At 45.1% G+C, this 15783-nt stretch overlaps 1 protein-coding gene across 7 annotated transcripts in view; it reads left to right on the forward strand.

The window, feature by feature from the left end:
• The first annotated feature begins 10073 nt into the window (after positions 1-10073).
• SRGAP3 (SLIT-ROBO Rho GTPase activating protein 3) overlaps positions 10074-15783 on the forward strand; it is a 264685-nt gene continuing 258975 nt past the window's right edge. For all 7 annotated transcript variants that reach the window (XR_007130165.1, XR_007130161.1, XR_007130162.1 and 4 more), the window contains exon 1: positions 10074-10858. Coding sequence is in view for 4 of the 7 variants with exons in the window: in XM_047746053.1 (XP_047602009.1) it covers positions 10792-10858 (67 nt within the window). In the remaining 3 variants the exon portion in view is untranslated. The remainder of the gene's footprint in view (positions 10859-15783) is intronic.

The raw sequence follows: 15783 nt of genomic DNA on the forward strand, positions 1-15783 counted from the left end.
ATTACAGCTGTCCTAGAGTTGTTGCGGGATTCATTGAGGTAATGTGGGAAATGGCTGGTGTTGTTGGGGCTTCCTGAATGGTAACTATTATTACTATTATTATAATTTTTGGAGCAACCAATACTCTGGAGTCTAGCTATTGTCCAGACAGCATATGGGACTATGCCACTTGTCCTCTGTTATAACACAGAGGCTTCTCCAGGCAAAAGACAATTTCTAAACTGCTGAGAAAATACAACTCTTTTCCCGAAGCATCTCAGACCACATGCCTGGCAGTTCTAAGACATGCACCATGGAGTCTACAGTAGTCATACGTTCTGTTTTCCCTCTGTTCAAGCCTCTTAGGGCAGGCCCAAGAATTTCCTTTCATGCCCCTGGAAACCAGACCCCTTACAGCATCCTCTGGCCTTGCATGACAGATTCTCAGGGAAGTTCAACTTGAGCCACCTTGGCACAGTGGATCTCAGTTTGTCCTGTCTCATAAACCAATGTCTGTTCTCTGTCACAGTATCTGCGTCTGCTTCTTTCCCATCTAATCCTGGGCACAGTTAACAAGGTGAAGCATGCTTTTCAGAGGCCTTGAAAGCCATATCTTCCTCAGTCATCATTTGGGGTGACTGCAGGGGGAAGTATAACTTTGTCTTATTGCCATGGGATAATGTAGATGTCCTAATCCTCACTGTGTAGAAATAAGACCAGACTGAATGTCTGTTCTGAATTATCTTTCTGCCCAAATGGAGCCCAGGAGGGACCCTAACTTGCAAAAAAATATATTATTCAGCCCAATGCTGATTTCATTTCCTAAAAGAGATTGGGTCCAAATAAGACTTTAATTGAATTCAGCCTCTTGACCTGATACTGACTTGGTTCTCCCTCCTAGTGCCTTCCAACATTAGACAAGGGAGGAGGAGGAGGAGGAGAAATAGACAAATAAAGCGATTCACATGGATTTATGGACCGAGCCACTTCCACGTTCCGTAGAGCCCCAGTGACTGTATAGGAAACAGCTGCAGTATTTACTGGGGACTGGTAAGGCCTCATTACCATCCCACCTCCTCACAGGGGGTGTTTGGCTCCAAATGGAGCGCAGCGGAGGGAGTAATTGATTTTGTTGCCCTGGCACCTGGTGTTTCTGCCAAATGCCTGAGGTCACTGCAGCAAACAAACCCCGCTCCACCCAGCAGAGGGAGGCCTCAGGGCCTCTAGTGAGAGGTGAAAAGCAGAGCCAAGAGCAGGTCGGAAGAGATTTTGTTGATCTGTTCATATTTTTGTTCACTCACTCAAGAATTATTTATTGAGCACCTACTAAATGTCAGGCGCTGTTGAAGGCACAGGAACATAGTGACAGATGTGGTCCCTGCCTTCTTAGAGTTTACACTCTGGAGATGCTCAGTCCAATACAATAGCCACTACATTGAAATTTGAACTCATTAAAAAGAACTCAAATTAAAACTTCAGTTCTTCAGCTACATTTCAAGTGCTCCATAGGCTAGTGGCTCTTACACTGGACGTTACAGGTCCAGAACATTCTACCATTGGCAGAAAGTTCTATCAGACACACTAGTCTTGTGTGGATAGGGTGGGGAGGGCTTGGAGACTGTCATTCAGTGAACAAACATATACATAAATAAGGCAAATTCAGATGTGGCGGTCGTATGAAGAAAATGAAACAGGAATGGGCTAGAGTTGTCTTTTAATAGGTTTGGGTGGGCTTCTCTGAGAAGGTGACACATGGCCAAGACCCTGGAAGGAGCTGAGTGCACAGCATTCCAGAAGTATAAGAAAGCCACTGTGGCTTGGAGTGGGGAACCAGAGAGTGAGTGGAATGACTTTGGGCCAGGAGCAAGTAGAGGCCCAATCACATGGGATCATGGGGAAGAGTATGCATTTAATTCTAAGCGGTGGGAAGCCGCCGCAGGATTTTTACCAGCGAGCTGTCATGATCTGATTTACATGTTAAAAGCTTGTTCTGGCTCCTACATTGATCATGGATTGTCAGGAGGCGAGAATGGAGGCAGAGGGCCAAGGAAGAGGCTATTAAAGCTGTCTAAGCAAGAGAAGCTGGCCCCTTGGAATCAGGGACAAAAGGACAGCAGCTAAGCCCAGAGGGGTAGCTCTGTGGGAGACAATCTCTTATCTGAAGATATGGGGACAGTCATAGTACCCCATGTGTGCTGTCACTGATACAAGGATGCAGTGAAGCAAGGTTTGTAAGTACGCCGTCTTCCTGGGACAGCAGCACTTGGCGTTACCTTGTCTTGTTCACCTTTGTGTCTCTCCTAAATGATGGTAACAGCCTCTCCTCTGGCCCTCTAGTCCTTTGTCGTGCTTCTAGTCTGGTTTCCACACTGCCCCTGGAGTCACCTGTTCTGAAGTTGCAAATCTGATGAGGTCCGTCCCCTTCAGGGGCTCCCAACTGAACCCCCACCAAACGCCAGACTTGTTACTGTTGCTCAGGAGGTTCTTCACACTCTGGCCCACGTCTCTCTCCTGCATCTTCTCCCTCATGCCCCACCCTCAGCTCAGGCTCCAACAGCACTGATTATCGCCCCTCAGCTCAGGCTGCTCCCTCTGCCCGGAGCACTTTCCCTTCCTGTCTTGGACTTACTATCTCCAGCTTAGGCTCAGCTTAGAAATTTCTGCCTCTGAGAAGCTGTCTCTTGGCTCTCTAAGCCCTCAAGTGCCCTTAGTATCAGGTCCCATGGAACCATGTACTTCTCCATCATGTTGAATTATAATTGCTTCTTTACCTGTCTCTTCTGCTCAACTAAGATCTCCATGACAGTTGGGACTGTGTCTGTCTGGTTCATGATTGTATCTTGTTCTTCCTATGCTTAGCTCATGAGAAGTGCTTAAGATATATTTGTTGAGTGAGTGGGTAAATGAGGTAAAAATCTTCTTTCCTATCCTTTGGTATAGCTACTTTCTTTCCCTATGTCCTCTTTTCCCCCATTATTATAATAATAATTATTATTTTTTGAGTTAACCATTATCTGGGCTTCCTAACCTAAGTATCTTAGCTTGGGCTGCCATAACAAGTACAATAGACTGTAGGCATCTATGTTTTCACAGTTTTTGAGGCTGGAAGTCCTGAGATCAGGGTATCAGCATGGTTGGGTTCTGGTGAGGACTCTCTTCCTGGCTTGCAGATGGCTCCCTTCTCACTGTATCCTCACATGGCAGAGGGAAGGAAGAACGAATGAAGTGATGGAAGGAGAGAGAGAGAGAGAGAGACAGAGAGGTAGAGGGAGGGCAAGTGCAAGCTGTCTGGTGTCTCTTCTTGTAAGGCAGTCGCCCCATCATGAGACCCCACTCTCATGACCTCATCTTACCCTAATCACCTCCCAAAGGCCCAGCCTTCAAACACCATCACATTGTGGCTTAGACTTCAACATGGGAATTTGGAGCAGGGGGACACAACCTTCAATCCCTAACACTGAGACAGAGTGAGAATTTGATGTTCTCCATTTCCTATACCGATCTCTAGATTTCTTAGAAATTTATTGGCAGTCTGTGGCCTGCATGATGTAGTAGAGTCAGATAACTGAGGTTTAGAGCCCAGCTCCAAAAGTGACGACCTATAAGACCTTGATCAAGTCACATCATCTCTTATTTCTCCCAGTGCTTAAAGGAGGGCTTCTAAGGTGGTCAGGACATACTCATTAACTGCTTACAGAGCCTCAGTGGGCATTTCGATACTTCCTCATAGCCATATGATAAGCCTTCCCATTCATTATCTCACTTAATGCTTCCAGGAACCCTAAGAAGCTTTATTATTCTCCCATTGCAAAGATGAGGAGGCTGAGACTCTGGGAGTCTCAAGTTGGCCCTTTGTCCTGATCTTGGAACTTTTTCCTCATGCTCTTGTTTCCTGGTCTCCTATTTTACATCCTTGCTCTCTCCAGTCTTGAGGACTTGTGACCTGGGCAGCCATCTGGTAGTCTCTAAGATGTGGCCCAGTCATTGTAGCTTGGTGCTATGGTCTGAATGTTTGTGTTCCCCCAAAATATACATATTGGAATTCTAACACATAATGTGATGGTCTTAGGAGGTGGGGCCTTTAGGAGGTGATTAAGTCATAAGGGTAGAGGCTTTATGCATGGAATTGTGACCTTATAAAGAAGACATGATGGGGCACCTGGGTGGCTTAGTCTGTTGAGCAGTTGAATCTTGATTTTGACTTAGGTCGTGATCTCAGGGTTATGAGATTGAGTCCCACATCAGGCTCCCTGCTTGGCGGGGAGTCTGCTTAAGATTCTTCCTCCCACCCCCCACAATCTGTCTCTCTCTCTCTAAAATAAATAAATCTTTAAAAAAAAGAGAGAGAGACCTTAGGGAGTTCCCTAGTTTCTTCTGCCTTGTGAGGATACAATGAGAAGTCTGTGACCCAGAAGAGGACCCTTACCTTGCTACACTGGCACCCTTATCTTGAACTTCCAGCCTCCAAAACTGTGAGAAATAAATGTTTGTTGTTTATAAGCCACCCAGGCTGTGGCATTTTGTTATGGCAACTTGAACAGACGAAGACCCTTGACCGCCTAACAAAGTGCCCATACTGTGATTGACCCTCATACCTTAGAATTTAAAAACTTAAAAAGGTGCAAGTTCTTTCGTATTGGACATTCATGGGGTCAATATATCACATCCTCCCCTTTTTTCTTTTAAAGCTTTAATTTATTTATTGAGACAGTGGGGGAGGGGCAGCGGGAGAGGGAGAGAGAGAGAGTCTCAAGCAGACTCCCTGCTGAGTGCTGAGCCTGATGCAGGGCTCCATCTCATGACCTCGAGATCATGACCTGAGCCAAAATCAAGAGATGGATACTTAACCAACTAGCCACGCAGGTTCCCCTAAAGCTTACATTTTAAGAAGCAAAATAAGAAGTTTTTGGAGCTGGGTTGGAAGCCTGGCTTTGCCATCTACTAGCTGTGTGACCTTGGGCAAGTTGCTAGTTGGCACCTAATAAGTACGTCATACGTATTTGTTAAATAAATATAGACTCTCCATCTGTCTCCTTTATTTACTTCTAGTTGGTTCAAAACTTGAAAGGGGAAGAAAAGGATATGATATGGGCCAGTATGCCTTTCTGTGAAGTGTTACTTATATCGTTTACTTACTTCTCCACTGGACTGTTGGTGTTTTTCTCGTAAGTTTCAAGGAACTTCTTTTTTTTAGTACTCATTTTTTACTGGAGTGAAATTCATATAACAAAATTACTATTCTGAAGTATACAATTCAGTGGCATCTAGTACCTTCACAGTGTTGTGCAACCATCACCTCTTTCTAGTTCCAGAACATTTCCACCAAAGAGACCCTCTATCTGTTAAGCAGTCTCTCCTCATGCCCCACCTGCCAGCCTCTGGCAGCCACTCATCTGGTTTCTGTCTCTATGGGTTTATCTAGTCTGGATATTTCACATAGATGGACTTCTACAATATGTGGCCTTTTGTGTCTGTCTTCTTGCAGTTGGCATGATGTTTTCGAGGTTCATTTTTGCTGTAGCACTTATCAGTGCTTCATTTCTTTTTATGATTGGATAATATTCCATTGTATAAATAGAACACGTTTTAGTTCTCCATTTGTCTGTTGATGGACATTTGAATCGTTTCCACCTTTTGGCTATTGTGAGCAGAGCTGCTTGGAGCATTTGCATACAAGTATTTGTTGGAATCGTATATTTGTGTATATTGGGGAAATTAGTCCTTGGCCTATAATAGGTGTTGCAAATATTGTTCTTCAGTTTGCAGTTTGTCTTTCACTTTGTTTTATGGTGCTTTTGACCAGGCAGGATCTTGAAAAAATTACTATGCAATCGGCTGTCCGCTTTTACAGCTTATAGGTTTTGTGACACAGGAAAGCCATCCTTATACTTGAGGTTATAAAATAATTCTCCCATCAGAGCTGTCACTTATACACTCATTTCCTCAAACAGGGATTAAAAACAGGCCACTTGTACTCTCCCCTTGGGGTTGTTGTGAGGCCCAAATAAGATAAGCAATATGAAAGGGCTTTATAAAATATGGACCAGCACATACACACGTGGCATGTTGTCATTGCCACTATTAATTGTATGCAGTTCTGGCAGTAGCTAGCTGAGCTCTGTGGTCACTTTCATTTTGCAGAGCAGAGACTGAAAGGCAGAATTATTCAGCCAAGGATGCAGTAGTTGGTAGCACTGGAGAATGTCACAGAAGATACCAACTCTTAGTAGTCACCTTGGGAGGGTTTCATATTTGGCTAAAAAACCCCCCACAAACATTGCCTTAAACCCAAAACTTTTCTGGTCATTCTTCCTCCAAGTAGACTCTTTTTCCCCCACTACCAGGAAAAGAAACCAGTTTAGTGAGTTTTGAGTTAATCAGCCATAATTGTGATTTGAGCTTCATCAATGGCCATTTTGACATGTTTTCATTATGGTTTTAAGCCTAAATTCTTTTTTTTTTTAAATGGCAAACTTTAGATTGAACACTGTATTGCTTGAGAAAAAAAGTCAATATTTCACAATGATTGTCACTACGATGATTGTTCTGGTATAGAACTGTGTACTGGTTAAGTCCCTGGGCTACCATATTGGTCAGACCTGGTTTGAATATGATTCCGTTAGTAGCTAGTTTTGTGACCTTGGAAATTGCTTCATTGCTCTGTGCCTCTGTTTCCCTGTCTATAAAACAAGGATGATTACAGAACTTGACCCATTGGGTCATAGCAAGAAGTCAATGATAAAATCTATATAATGTACTTGGCCCAGTGCCTAGATGGAATGAGGGCTTGATAAATACTAGCTATTAGGATAATTCAGGAAGAGCTAAAATAATTTAGGAAATGAGCCTGAGGTAAATGGAATATAACCTTCTGGGGGGTATTCCCATCCTTGGGGGTGGCACAGATCAAACGACATAGTAGAACCCCTTGCCTTGTCACATACCACCCTTACTTTTGGAGGAATCTGATTTCTGTTACTACCTTGTGAAGGGTAATCATCAGGAGTGGCAGCTGGTTCTCATATAACAGGGAAGAAGTGCCATGTGGAGGAGTGTTGCAGAAGGGCAGTGGGGAGGCCGGTGAGCCTTGGGGAGGAACAGAAGGAAAAAGTCAAGGGCATCATACCAGGGGGCCTGCCTAGGTCATACCACCTCTTCCTGGGGAAGGAAGATTCTGGGTGATGTGGGTTCGCTGTGTGTGGCGATTTATTTGCAGGAGACATAACCCTTGTCATATTTCTTCTCTCTCTGCTCTTGATCCAGGGATCTCTGGAGCCCCAACTCTGATCCTAGGCCCAACGTGGTTGGGCCCTAAAAAAGAAGCAACACCTGCAGGACCTCTGCTAGGTGCCGGGCACTTTAAGCTCATGATCACCTTGGACTCTGTGCTATGAGTAATATCACCACCATTTTACAGATGAGGAAACTGGAGTGAGGCTCAGAGAAAACACAGAAGCGACTTAGGGGCCCCCACAAGCTGGTAAGTGGCGGAACTGGAATTTTAATCACCATCTGTTTTACACCAAAATCCAGCTCTTTTGCTGCTCGGCATGTAGCTCAATGCCATACTTCACTTCATTTTCTAGAGCCTTTTGTGACACTTCTGTGGCTCAGTGTCCTACACATCGGTCTCCCAGAAATATTTGCGGATTCAAACTTCTAGTAATGATGAAAATAGCTGACACTTAATAGTTCCCGCCTCTGACGTCAAGCAGGTTAAGTCACTTGTGCCATTTCTTAGAACTATAATGGCAGAGCCAGGCAGGGAATCCAGTCTGTCATATCCCAAGGAATGCAATACTTAACTTTTTTTCTTTCCTAAGCTTGAGGCAGGGATGCTAATCTCTGGGCACATCTTTCTCAGGTAAAATGTATGGCTTCCATTGTTTTAAACTGGTCTGGGGGTGCCTGGGTGGCTCAGTCATTAAGCGTCTGCCTTCGGCTCACGTCATGATCCCAGGGTCCTGGCATTGGGCTCCCTGCTCAGCGGGAAGCCTGCTTCTCCCTCTCCCACTCCCCCTGTTTGTGTTACCTCTCTCACTGTCTCTCTTTCTGTCAAATAAATAAATAAAAGTCTTAAAAAAATAAATAAACTGGTCCAGAGGGAGACCTCAGAGGGACTGAACATGCCCCCTCAAGGTGAGGCAAGAGGGTGATGGCACTGGCTGTGGGACAGTGCTTATCAACTCTGTGACCTCCTATCTCGGGATGCAAAGCTGTAAAAAGCCCTGTAAATTCACTGGCCGGACTTCTCCATGTGCTTTCTCCAAGCAGATCCTATGCCTTCCCGCCTGCAGGCTTAGCTCATACTGTTTGCTGCATAGGAATATCCCATCTCCTCCCACACCCTACCTTGCCCCTGGCCCCATACCTGTCTGAGAAGACCCATTACAACTGCCACCCTCTCTGGGAGGCTTTAATGGATCGCTGTGGATTCATTTCTGAACCTGAATCTGATCATTTATTATATACTCAGATATAGGCATATGTGAGATTATTTTGAAAAATTTGTGAAAATACCAAACTGGGGGGGATAAAACATGTCAATGACAACCTTAGTATGGGTAGTTCCTATGCTCAGCAATCCTATCGTGCTTGATTTCATTTTTTGTAGAACAAATCTTACCCTACCGAAGTGCATGTGAAATGGGTTTAATCTCTTTAGTAGAAGGCAGGATACTTGAGCATTTGCATGGTCAAAATCTGGTGTCAGATAGCCTATGTTTGAATGCTGGTGACCTTGAGTAAGTCCCTTCCCATATCTGTGTCTCTCTTCCTTCATCTGTGAAAGAGGGGTGCTTCTGCTATGTTGTTGGGTTTTTGGGGGGAGGATATCATGGGGTAATAATAATTGCTACCATTTATTGAGTGCTTACTATGTGCCTGGCACCATGCTAAGCTTAGCTTTACATTCTTTTTTTTTTTTAAAAGATTTTATTTATTTATTTGACAGAGAGAGATCACAAGAAGGCAGAGAGGCAGGCAGAGAGAGAGGAAGGGAAGCAGGCTCCCTGCTGAGCAGAGAGCCCGACGTGGGACTCGATCCCAGGACCCTGAGATCATGACCTGAGCCGAAGGCAGCGGCTTAACCCACTGAGCCACCCAGGTGCCCTTTACATTCTTTTTTGATCCTCCCACGAGCTCCCTCATTCTTGAAATCCCTTACCCAGCAGTATTTTCTTCCCCATAGCACTTACCTTCTTCAACCATATTTTATCATTTACTCATTTTGTTTATTTTTCATCTTCCTCTTCCAGGGCCTCTTTCCTTGCATGATTCCAGGAGGCACCATTCACTGTGCATTCTGAGTTCCACCTTTACCGAGAACATGAATGTGACTGGTGGGGATTTCCCAGAGTTGCGTAACGTGGAGACCCTGGAGCTCCAGGAGGACAGGGATCTACCTTCCTCCCTCCCTCCCTCCCTCCCTTGTTCCTTCCTTCCCTCTGTGTGTGTTTATTTTGATCATTGCTGCATCCCTGTATCCAGAACCATGCCTGATCTATAGTAAGCTTTCAATAAATATTTGTTGAAAGAATGAATTAAAAAGCCCTTAAAGATAGCCCGTTTTACTGGTGAGGAAACTGAGGCTCAATGAGTTATTGATTTGCCACAAGCTCCAAGAGACACTGAGGCAGCTGGGTGTTTCCAGCATGCCTGCTCTCAACAGCTTTGCAAAACTGCGAGTCTGAAATGCCTGGCATTGTCCCTGCCAGCCCGCAATTGCTCAACAAATATTAATGAGCTTGCCTACGTGGGTCAGCCTCTCTCCTCTGGAGACCATCCCTACAGAGTAACAAACTGTCACATAGCTGTTGCTTTGAGAAATTAAATTAAATTGCAAGGTGCAAAGAAAAGGTGAACCTTTTGGAGTTTTTGGAAGAAAAATTCCTAACCCGACTGCTAATGGAGTTTGCAGGGGCCTCTCAGGCCTCTTCCACCCGATTCTTTTTCCTGCTGCCTTCCCTATTGTGAGCATTTCTTCCCCTTTTTGCTTGCAGTGAGTTCTGCTCTCCTGTAGGCTACAATGTGTCAGTTGTTATAAAATCCGGGAGGTGGAGCTTGGTGACGAGGTGGGTGGGGGAGTGCTCAGCCAGCCCTGCAGGGCGAACAGTCCAGCTCCGGTTTACCCGAAGCTTAAGCCTTGCAGCAGGAGAACTTCCATCTCGGCTCTCCTGGCTTTGATCCTCACTGTACATCAGACCAGAGGCGCCGAAGGGAGGGAGGATGCGAGATGACCGGCTCTTTGGCAACCTGACCATCTCCTTAGCAGAGCTTTTGAAAGCCAGCCGGGGACCGACTGCACTACCAAGGAGGCGCCGCGCCTCTCGTGGATGTGTGTGTGTGGGGGTGGGTGGGTGAGCGGGTGTGAGTGAGTGAACGCGTGTGTATGTGTGTGTGCATCACGGCTGTGTGTGTGTGTGTCCGGATGAGTGCGAGAGTGCACGCGTGAGTGTGTTTGTGTGCATGTGTGTGTGATCGCTCTTGGTTTTTATTTCTGTGGAAGAAAAATCTTGAAAATCTGGGGCAGGTTACTGAGCTCCTAGGGTGGTAGTTCTTCTTTTGCAAGAAGAGCTGACCAGACCAAGCTACTAGAGACATTTTTTTTTCGGCGAGTAAAGAGAATTTTCCTCCAGGATCGAGAGGGATTTTTTTTTTTTCCCCTTGGCTCTGCAGCGGAGTAAAGGAGATTAGTCCCTAAACCTGTGAAATCGACCAGAGCCGTGTGATTACCAGGGCTTGAGAGAGGACTCGGGAAGAAAAAGAGAAATAAATCAAACAGCTTGTCAGTGCCTTTGGCCACTTTGGAAGATGTCATCTCAAACTAAGTTCAAGAAAGACAAAGAGATCATTGCCGAATATGAAGCCCAAATAAAAGGTGAGACACGGGCTGGGGAGTCATGCTTCCCGTCCCCTTTCCTTTTTCTCTTGCTTTGGCTTTCTTTTACCCTTTTTCCTCCCTGCCATCACGAAATGTTGTTATGCATCAATAATCTTATTGTGAGTAGGAACAGTGGCAGCCGCACAAGTCCAGACTGGTTTCAACGGCAGAGAGCGCCGGAGCTGGGAGTATGGATTGTAGAATGGGCAGCAATCACTGCATTGCAGGTGTGTGAGGAGGATCCTACGCCCGGCTTTAGGAGATACTCCATCATCTTGGCTGTGACATGTCACTCTAAGGCCATTTTGACAGTCACCACCTCCTCCCCTCTCCCATGCTGAAAGCCCCTTCCTATGATCTTTTTACGATCTGCTTTTATTTTTCTTTCTTCTTTTTGGTTTTTGTTGTTGCTTTCCTTTGCCCCTTTCTCTGGGCTGGAATTCACATGCATATGCACAGGGAAGCAGCATCCCAGGGCTGCAGTTCTTTGTCAGTGTCTCTTGGCTGGCCTAGGTTGCCATGGATGAACTGTTACAGGGCATATTGATCTGGACTAATGCAGGCATTTAGGCATAAAGAGGGAGCTCGGTGCAGAAAATGTATTCTCTCACAGTGTGCAGCCCCAGTCACCGTCCGGCCGCTTGCTAGCGTGTAGGGTCATCAGGCTTCATTCAAAGCCAACAGCTCAGTGTGCCGTTTCGGCGGCTGGGAGCTGCCTGGCTGCCGTAGTGCCCGAGGAAGCTAGCCAGCAGGGTGAGATGACCTCTGGCTGCTTGTTCCAGCTTTGCTGCACGGGGGGCACACTCCTCAGAAGCTGCTCCCTAAATCCTCCCTCGCAAGGCGAAATAGGACACCGGACACAATGGCATAGGCAAATGCAGGCGGAATCCTCATTCACGCCCTACTGGGGTTCTCCCACCTTCGTGAGTTTTAGGCTCAGCTCTGGCAAGGAAAACCTAAAAGCACCGTGCTCACCCTTTCTCTGAGGAGGTACCCTGAGGGAAGCCTGGGCCTGTGCCTCTTAGCGTCTGGTTTCTTTCTGGTCCTGGATCTCCTTGCTGCGACACAGGCTGTGTTGTGGTCTTCTGCGGAAAGACTGAAGACAAAATACATCTTCAGGGGATACTGATGCCTGCCCTTAAGGCTCTGGGTGGACTGTTAGAGCAAGTTGGTTATTTGGGGCCCAGGTGACGTGAGGCTGCCACACCTGCTTTGGGTGCTGCCGCAGCTCCTGACTCGGTGACCCAGGAAGGCAGGCTGCCTCTCCAGGAGCGGCGGGAGGCCGGCATCCACAGCTGCTGCACACGCTTCAGATGCTTGGGAACCTTTGGGAGGGGAGCAGCCACCAGGGGAGGGCTTTGTTGTTGTTGTTGTTGTTGTTGTTGTTGTTTTTTCCCCTCCAGTCTGGCCAACAGTCTTGTGCCTTTTAGTTCTGGTCAGACCCGGCATGCTAATCACCTCTGGGTAGACCCCAGGGCAGAAATAAACAGAAAACCCTTCTCCAGCTTTCAGTTCAGTGTGGAAAACAGTGACTTACAATGTTTCAGCCTTGCTGAGAATTTAGAATCAAGCCCTTTATTGGTCAGAGATTTGAATTCACGCGACTGCTCCAGTACAAAAGCCCAGGTTCGGTCTTTGCCTACACACTTTTTAGGGAGTTCGTATTTTATAAGATGAAGGTAGCTGATTATTATTGTTCTTTTTAACTGCGGTTCCCAAGAAGAATGCCACAGTAGAGAAGGGGATGTTGAGTTTTGGACAGTTTGGGGTTTTTATTAGCATTGCCATGGTAAGGAGCACGCTTGTCTCATTTTTGGATTGCTACCACTGGGCCCGTGAACTTTGCTTGAGGATCAATTAAGCGTTTCTTGCTCTGGCTGATTCTTTTACGTTTTACTGTTCACCGTTATTTTAACAGCTGCTTAGCAAGTCTAAGGTAATGCATTTCAGCAGGAAATTTGTCTAGATGATCTTGTCTCTTCCAGACTCTAAAGGTCTCTACGTTCTGGTTAAAGGAGTTGAATTTCGGTCCTTCGGAATTGACACCCACACAACTTAGGTCAGGATGTTGCAGTCTCTGAAACCATCTGGAACCTTTTCTCTCAAAATTCTGTTCATTGTCGTCATAATTACTGATGTACATACAGGGCTCTACAGTTTCTCTGGCTCACTCCCAAACATCACTACTCTTGGCCTACACAGTGTACGGAAAGGATTCATATGAGCTCAGTTTTAGGGAGAAGGGAACTGAGGCCTTGTCGTGTCGAATGACTTGCCCAAGGTCACAAGGCTGGAAATGCGAAGGCGGCCCGTCATCTTTCCCAGTACATTGTTTGCCTGAAGCTGCCCCCTAAAGGATTGATGTCAGTAGCAGATGGCGGTTTTGTGGTGGGGACTGGCTGCCTTTTGATCCGTGTTCCATTGTTTACCCTCTTACTTTTATCCCTTGCCTTTGTTGCTTGCCTCTGAAGAATGTTTGACCAATCACCAAAAATAACGCCTGATGCCAATTTCCTTTCTCCCTGGGTTTCATTTGGCCAGTTTGGTGCAGATACTTCACTTACTTAGGTAAATTTTGTCCTGTGAATTGAGTGAGGGGAATTTTTGGTTTTTAAAAATGATACTGAATTCTTTGTTGACTTACTCTCTTTTATCTCTTTTTGAAGAATTTATTGACCTAAGGAGAATGTTCTATTTTATTTTATTTTTTTTTTTTTTTAAGATTTTATTTATTTATTTGACAGACAGATCACAAGTAGGCAGAGAGGCAGGCAGAGAGAGAGGAGGAAGCAGGCTCCCCGCTGTGCAGAGAGCCCGATGCGGGGCTCAATCCCAGGACCCTGAGATCATGACCTGAGCCGAAGGCAGAGGCTTAACCCACTGAGCCACCCAGGCGGCCCAGGAGAATGTTTTAAAACTGTTTTTTTCCCCTACTATAAAAAATTTCAGACCCATGCCTTCTCTTGCTTCATCAAATCCTTGAATCCCTTTGATTATATATTTGCAACACAGTAGTATACCAGGTGCTTGTACATTTCCAGTGATAGGGAACTCTTCACCTCCCAAGTCCACATATTCTACCTATGGATAGCTCTGGCTGTTGTGTTGTTTATGTCCACCTATTGCTTCTGTATTATCTTCCCCTTGGGACTCCACAGAACAGGACAGATGCTTCTTCCCTATGACTGCCTGTTGGATGTTTAGAGACTCTGATCATAGCTCCTGGACTATGAGCATCTTCATTTGGTCTTGTAAAGTGCTTATCTGCTGCTTAATCAACTTCTCTCTCCTTTGGATTTACTGTATATTTGCGTGCAGACTCTAGTGCCTTTGAGTGCTTGGCAGGTAGAATAAATGAGTGAAGTTAGCCAAGTAAGATGATTTGTCGTAGTTGGTCCACCACCTCATTGAGGGCAATAGAAGAAAGGGTGGTGGTGATTATGGTAGGCTTGAGAGAATGTGTCCTGTCCAAACGGAGAGTCACCACTTGGGTTCAGCCTTTTGTTGCCATTTAGGAATGTAGGCCTAACTAGATCTTTCCTTTTTTTTTTTTTAAAGATTGTATTTATTTATTTGACAGAGAGAGATCACAAGTAGGCAGAGCGGCAGGCAGAGAGAGAGGAGGAAGCAGGCTCCCCTGCTGAGCAGAGAGCCCGATGCGGGACTCGATCCCAGGACCCTGAGATCATGACCTGAGCCGAAAGCAGAGGCTTTAACCCACTGAGCCACCCAGGCACCCCTAACTAGATCTTTCAATTTCTCATCAGATGCCAGAAAGCTATATGAGAGCTTTATGCTATTAAAGATGTTTTGCCAAGGTACACCTGGCTGACTCCATTGGTAGAGCATGTGACTCTCGATCTCGAGGGTCTTAAGTTCGAGCCCCACGTCAGTGTAGGGATTACTTTAAAAAGTTTAAAAAGTTTTGTGACTCTTGATCTTGGGGTTATGAGTTCAAGCCCCACATTGGGTGTGAAGATTACTTAAAAATAAAATCTTAAAAAAAAGATGTTTTGCCAAATGGACCTTCAAAAGATCATACTATCAAAAACCTTCCTCAAGAGTGGCAACAAGTTCTAGATGAAGGTCTCTGGATGTGGTCAGAGAAAGGAAACAACTATCACCTCCTTTATGCTGCATATAATGCTTCTATTATATAACCCGAAGGCTGAATTAGCCCTTTCACTGCCCATCTCCTCATTGTACCCTATCTTTTATATTTGCTATATTTTTCTAATCCACTAGGCTAGGAGTTTTGTCAGAGAAAAGAAATTAAAATGAATTTAATAGGATTTGTTCTTGGTGACCCTCTGCTGGCTCCAGATGGACTCAACTTCCTGTCTGAGGTGCTTGCAAGTATCTCTTTATGAGTCTATTTAAGAATTTTGCTTGAGAGTAACATCACATTCTCTAGCCTGGAAATGGCAAGCTGTAACTTTTTTCCCCTTTTCAAAACTGGAATAACATTTGCCCATCTCCAGAGTTTTGGCATCTATCCTATTTTTCACAATTCCCTCAAAGATCAGTGATAGTGTTTGATAATCTCATTTGCCAGAGTTCTCAGCATCCTGGGCTCTAATTCATCTTGCTGTCAGACATGATGATCTGTTCTGCTTTTATTCAGAGTTCTCATTTCCATTTCAACCTAATAGAAAATTGAAGTAGAAACACAGTGATTGACTTTAGTGTTTTGTTTTTTATTATACATCCATAGTCATTTTAGGCCATCTTCTTAAGAGCAAAAGTCTAGAATTTGAGGGAACAAGAGCAGATTTTGAAGAAGATCTCAGAGAAGTATTTATTTACTCATTCATTTATATATTCATTCAGTAGACATTGATTATCTACTTTGTTCTTAGTCTCCTGCTGGGTGTTGTGAGAGATACAGAGTATATGATATATTTTGGGCTTTCTAAGATTTT

The sequence above is a fragment of the Lutra lutra genome, chromosome 1, assembly GCF_902655055.1.
Source record: "Lutra lutra chromosome 1, mLutLut1.2, whole genome shotgun sequence".
Lineage (NCBI taxonomy): Eukaryota > Metazoa > Chordata > Mammalia > Carnivora > Mustelidae > Lutra > Lutra lutra.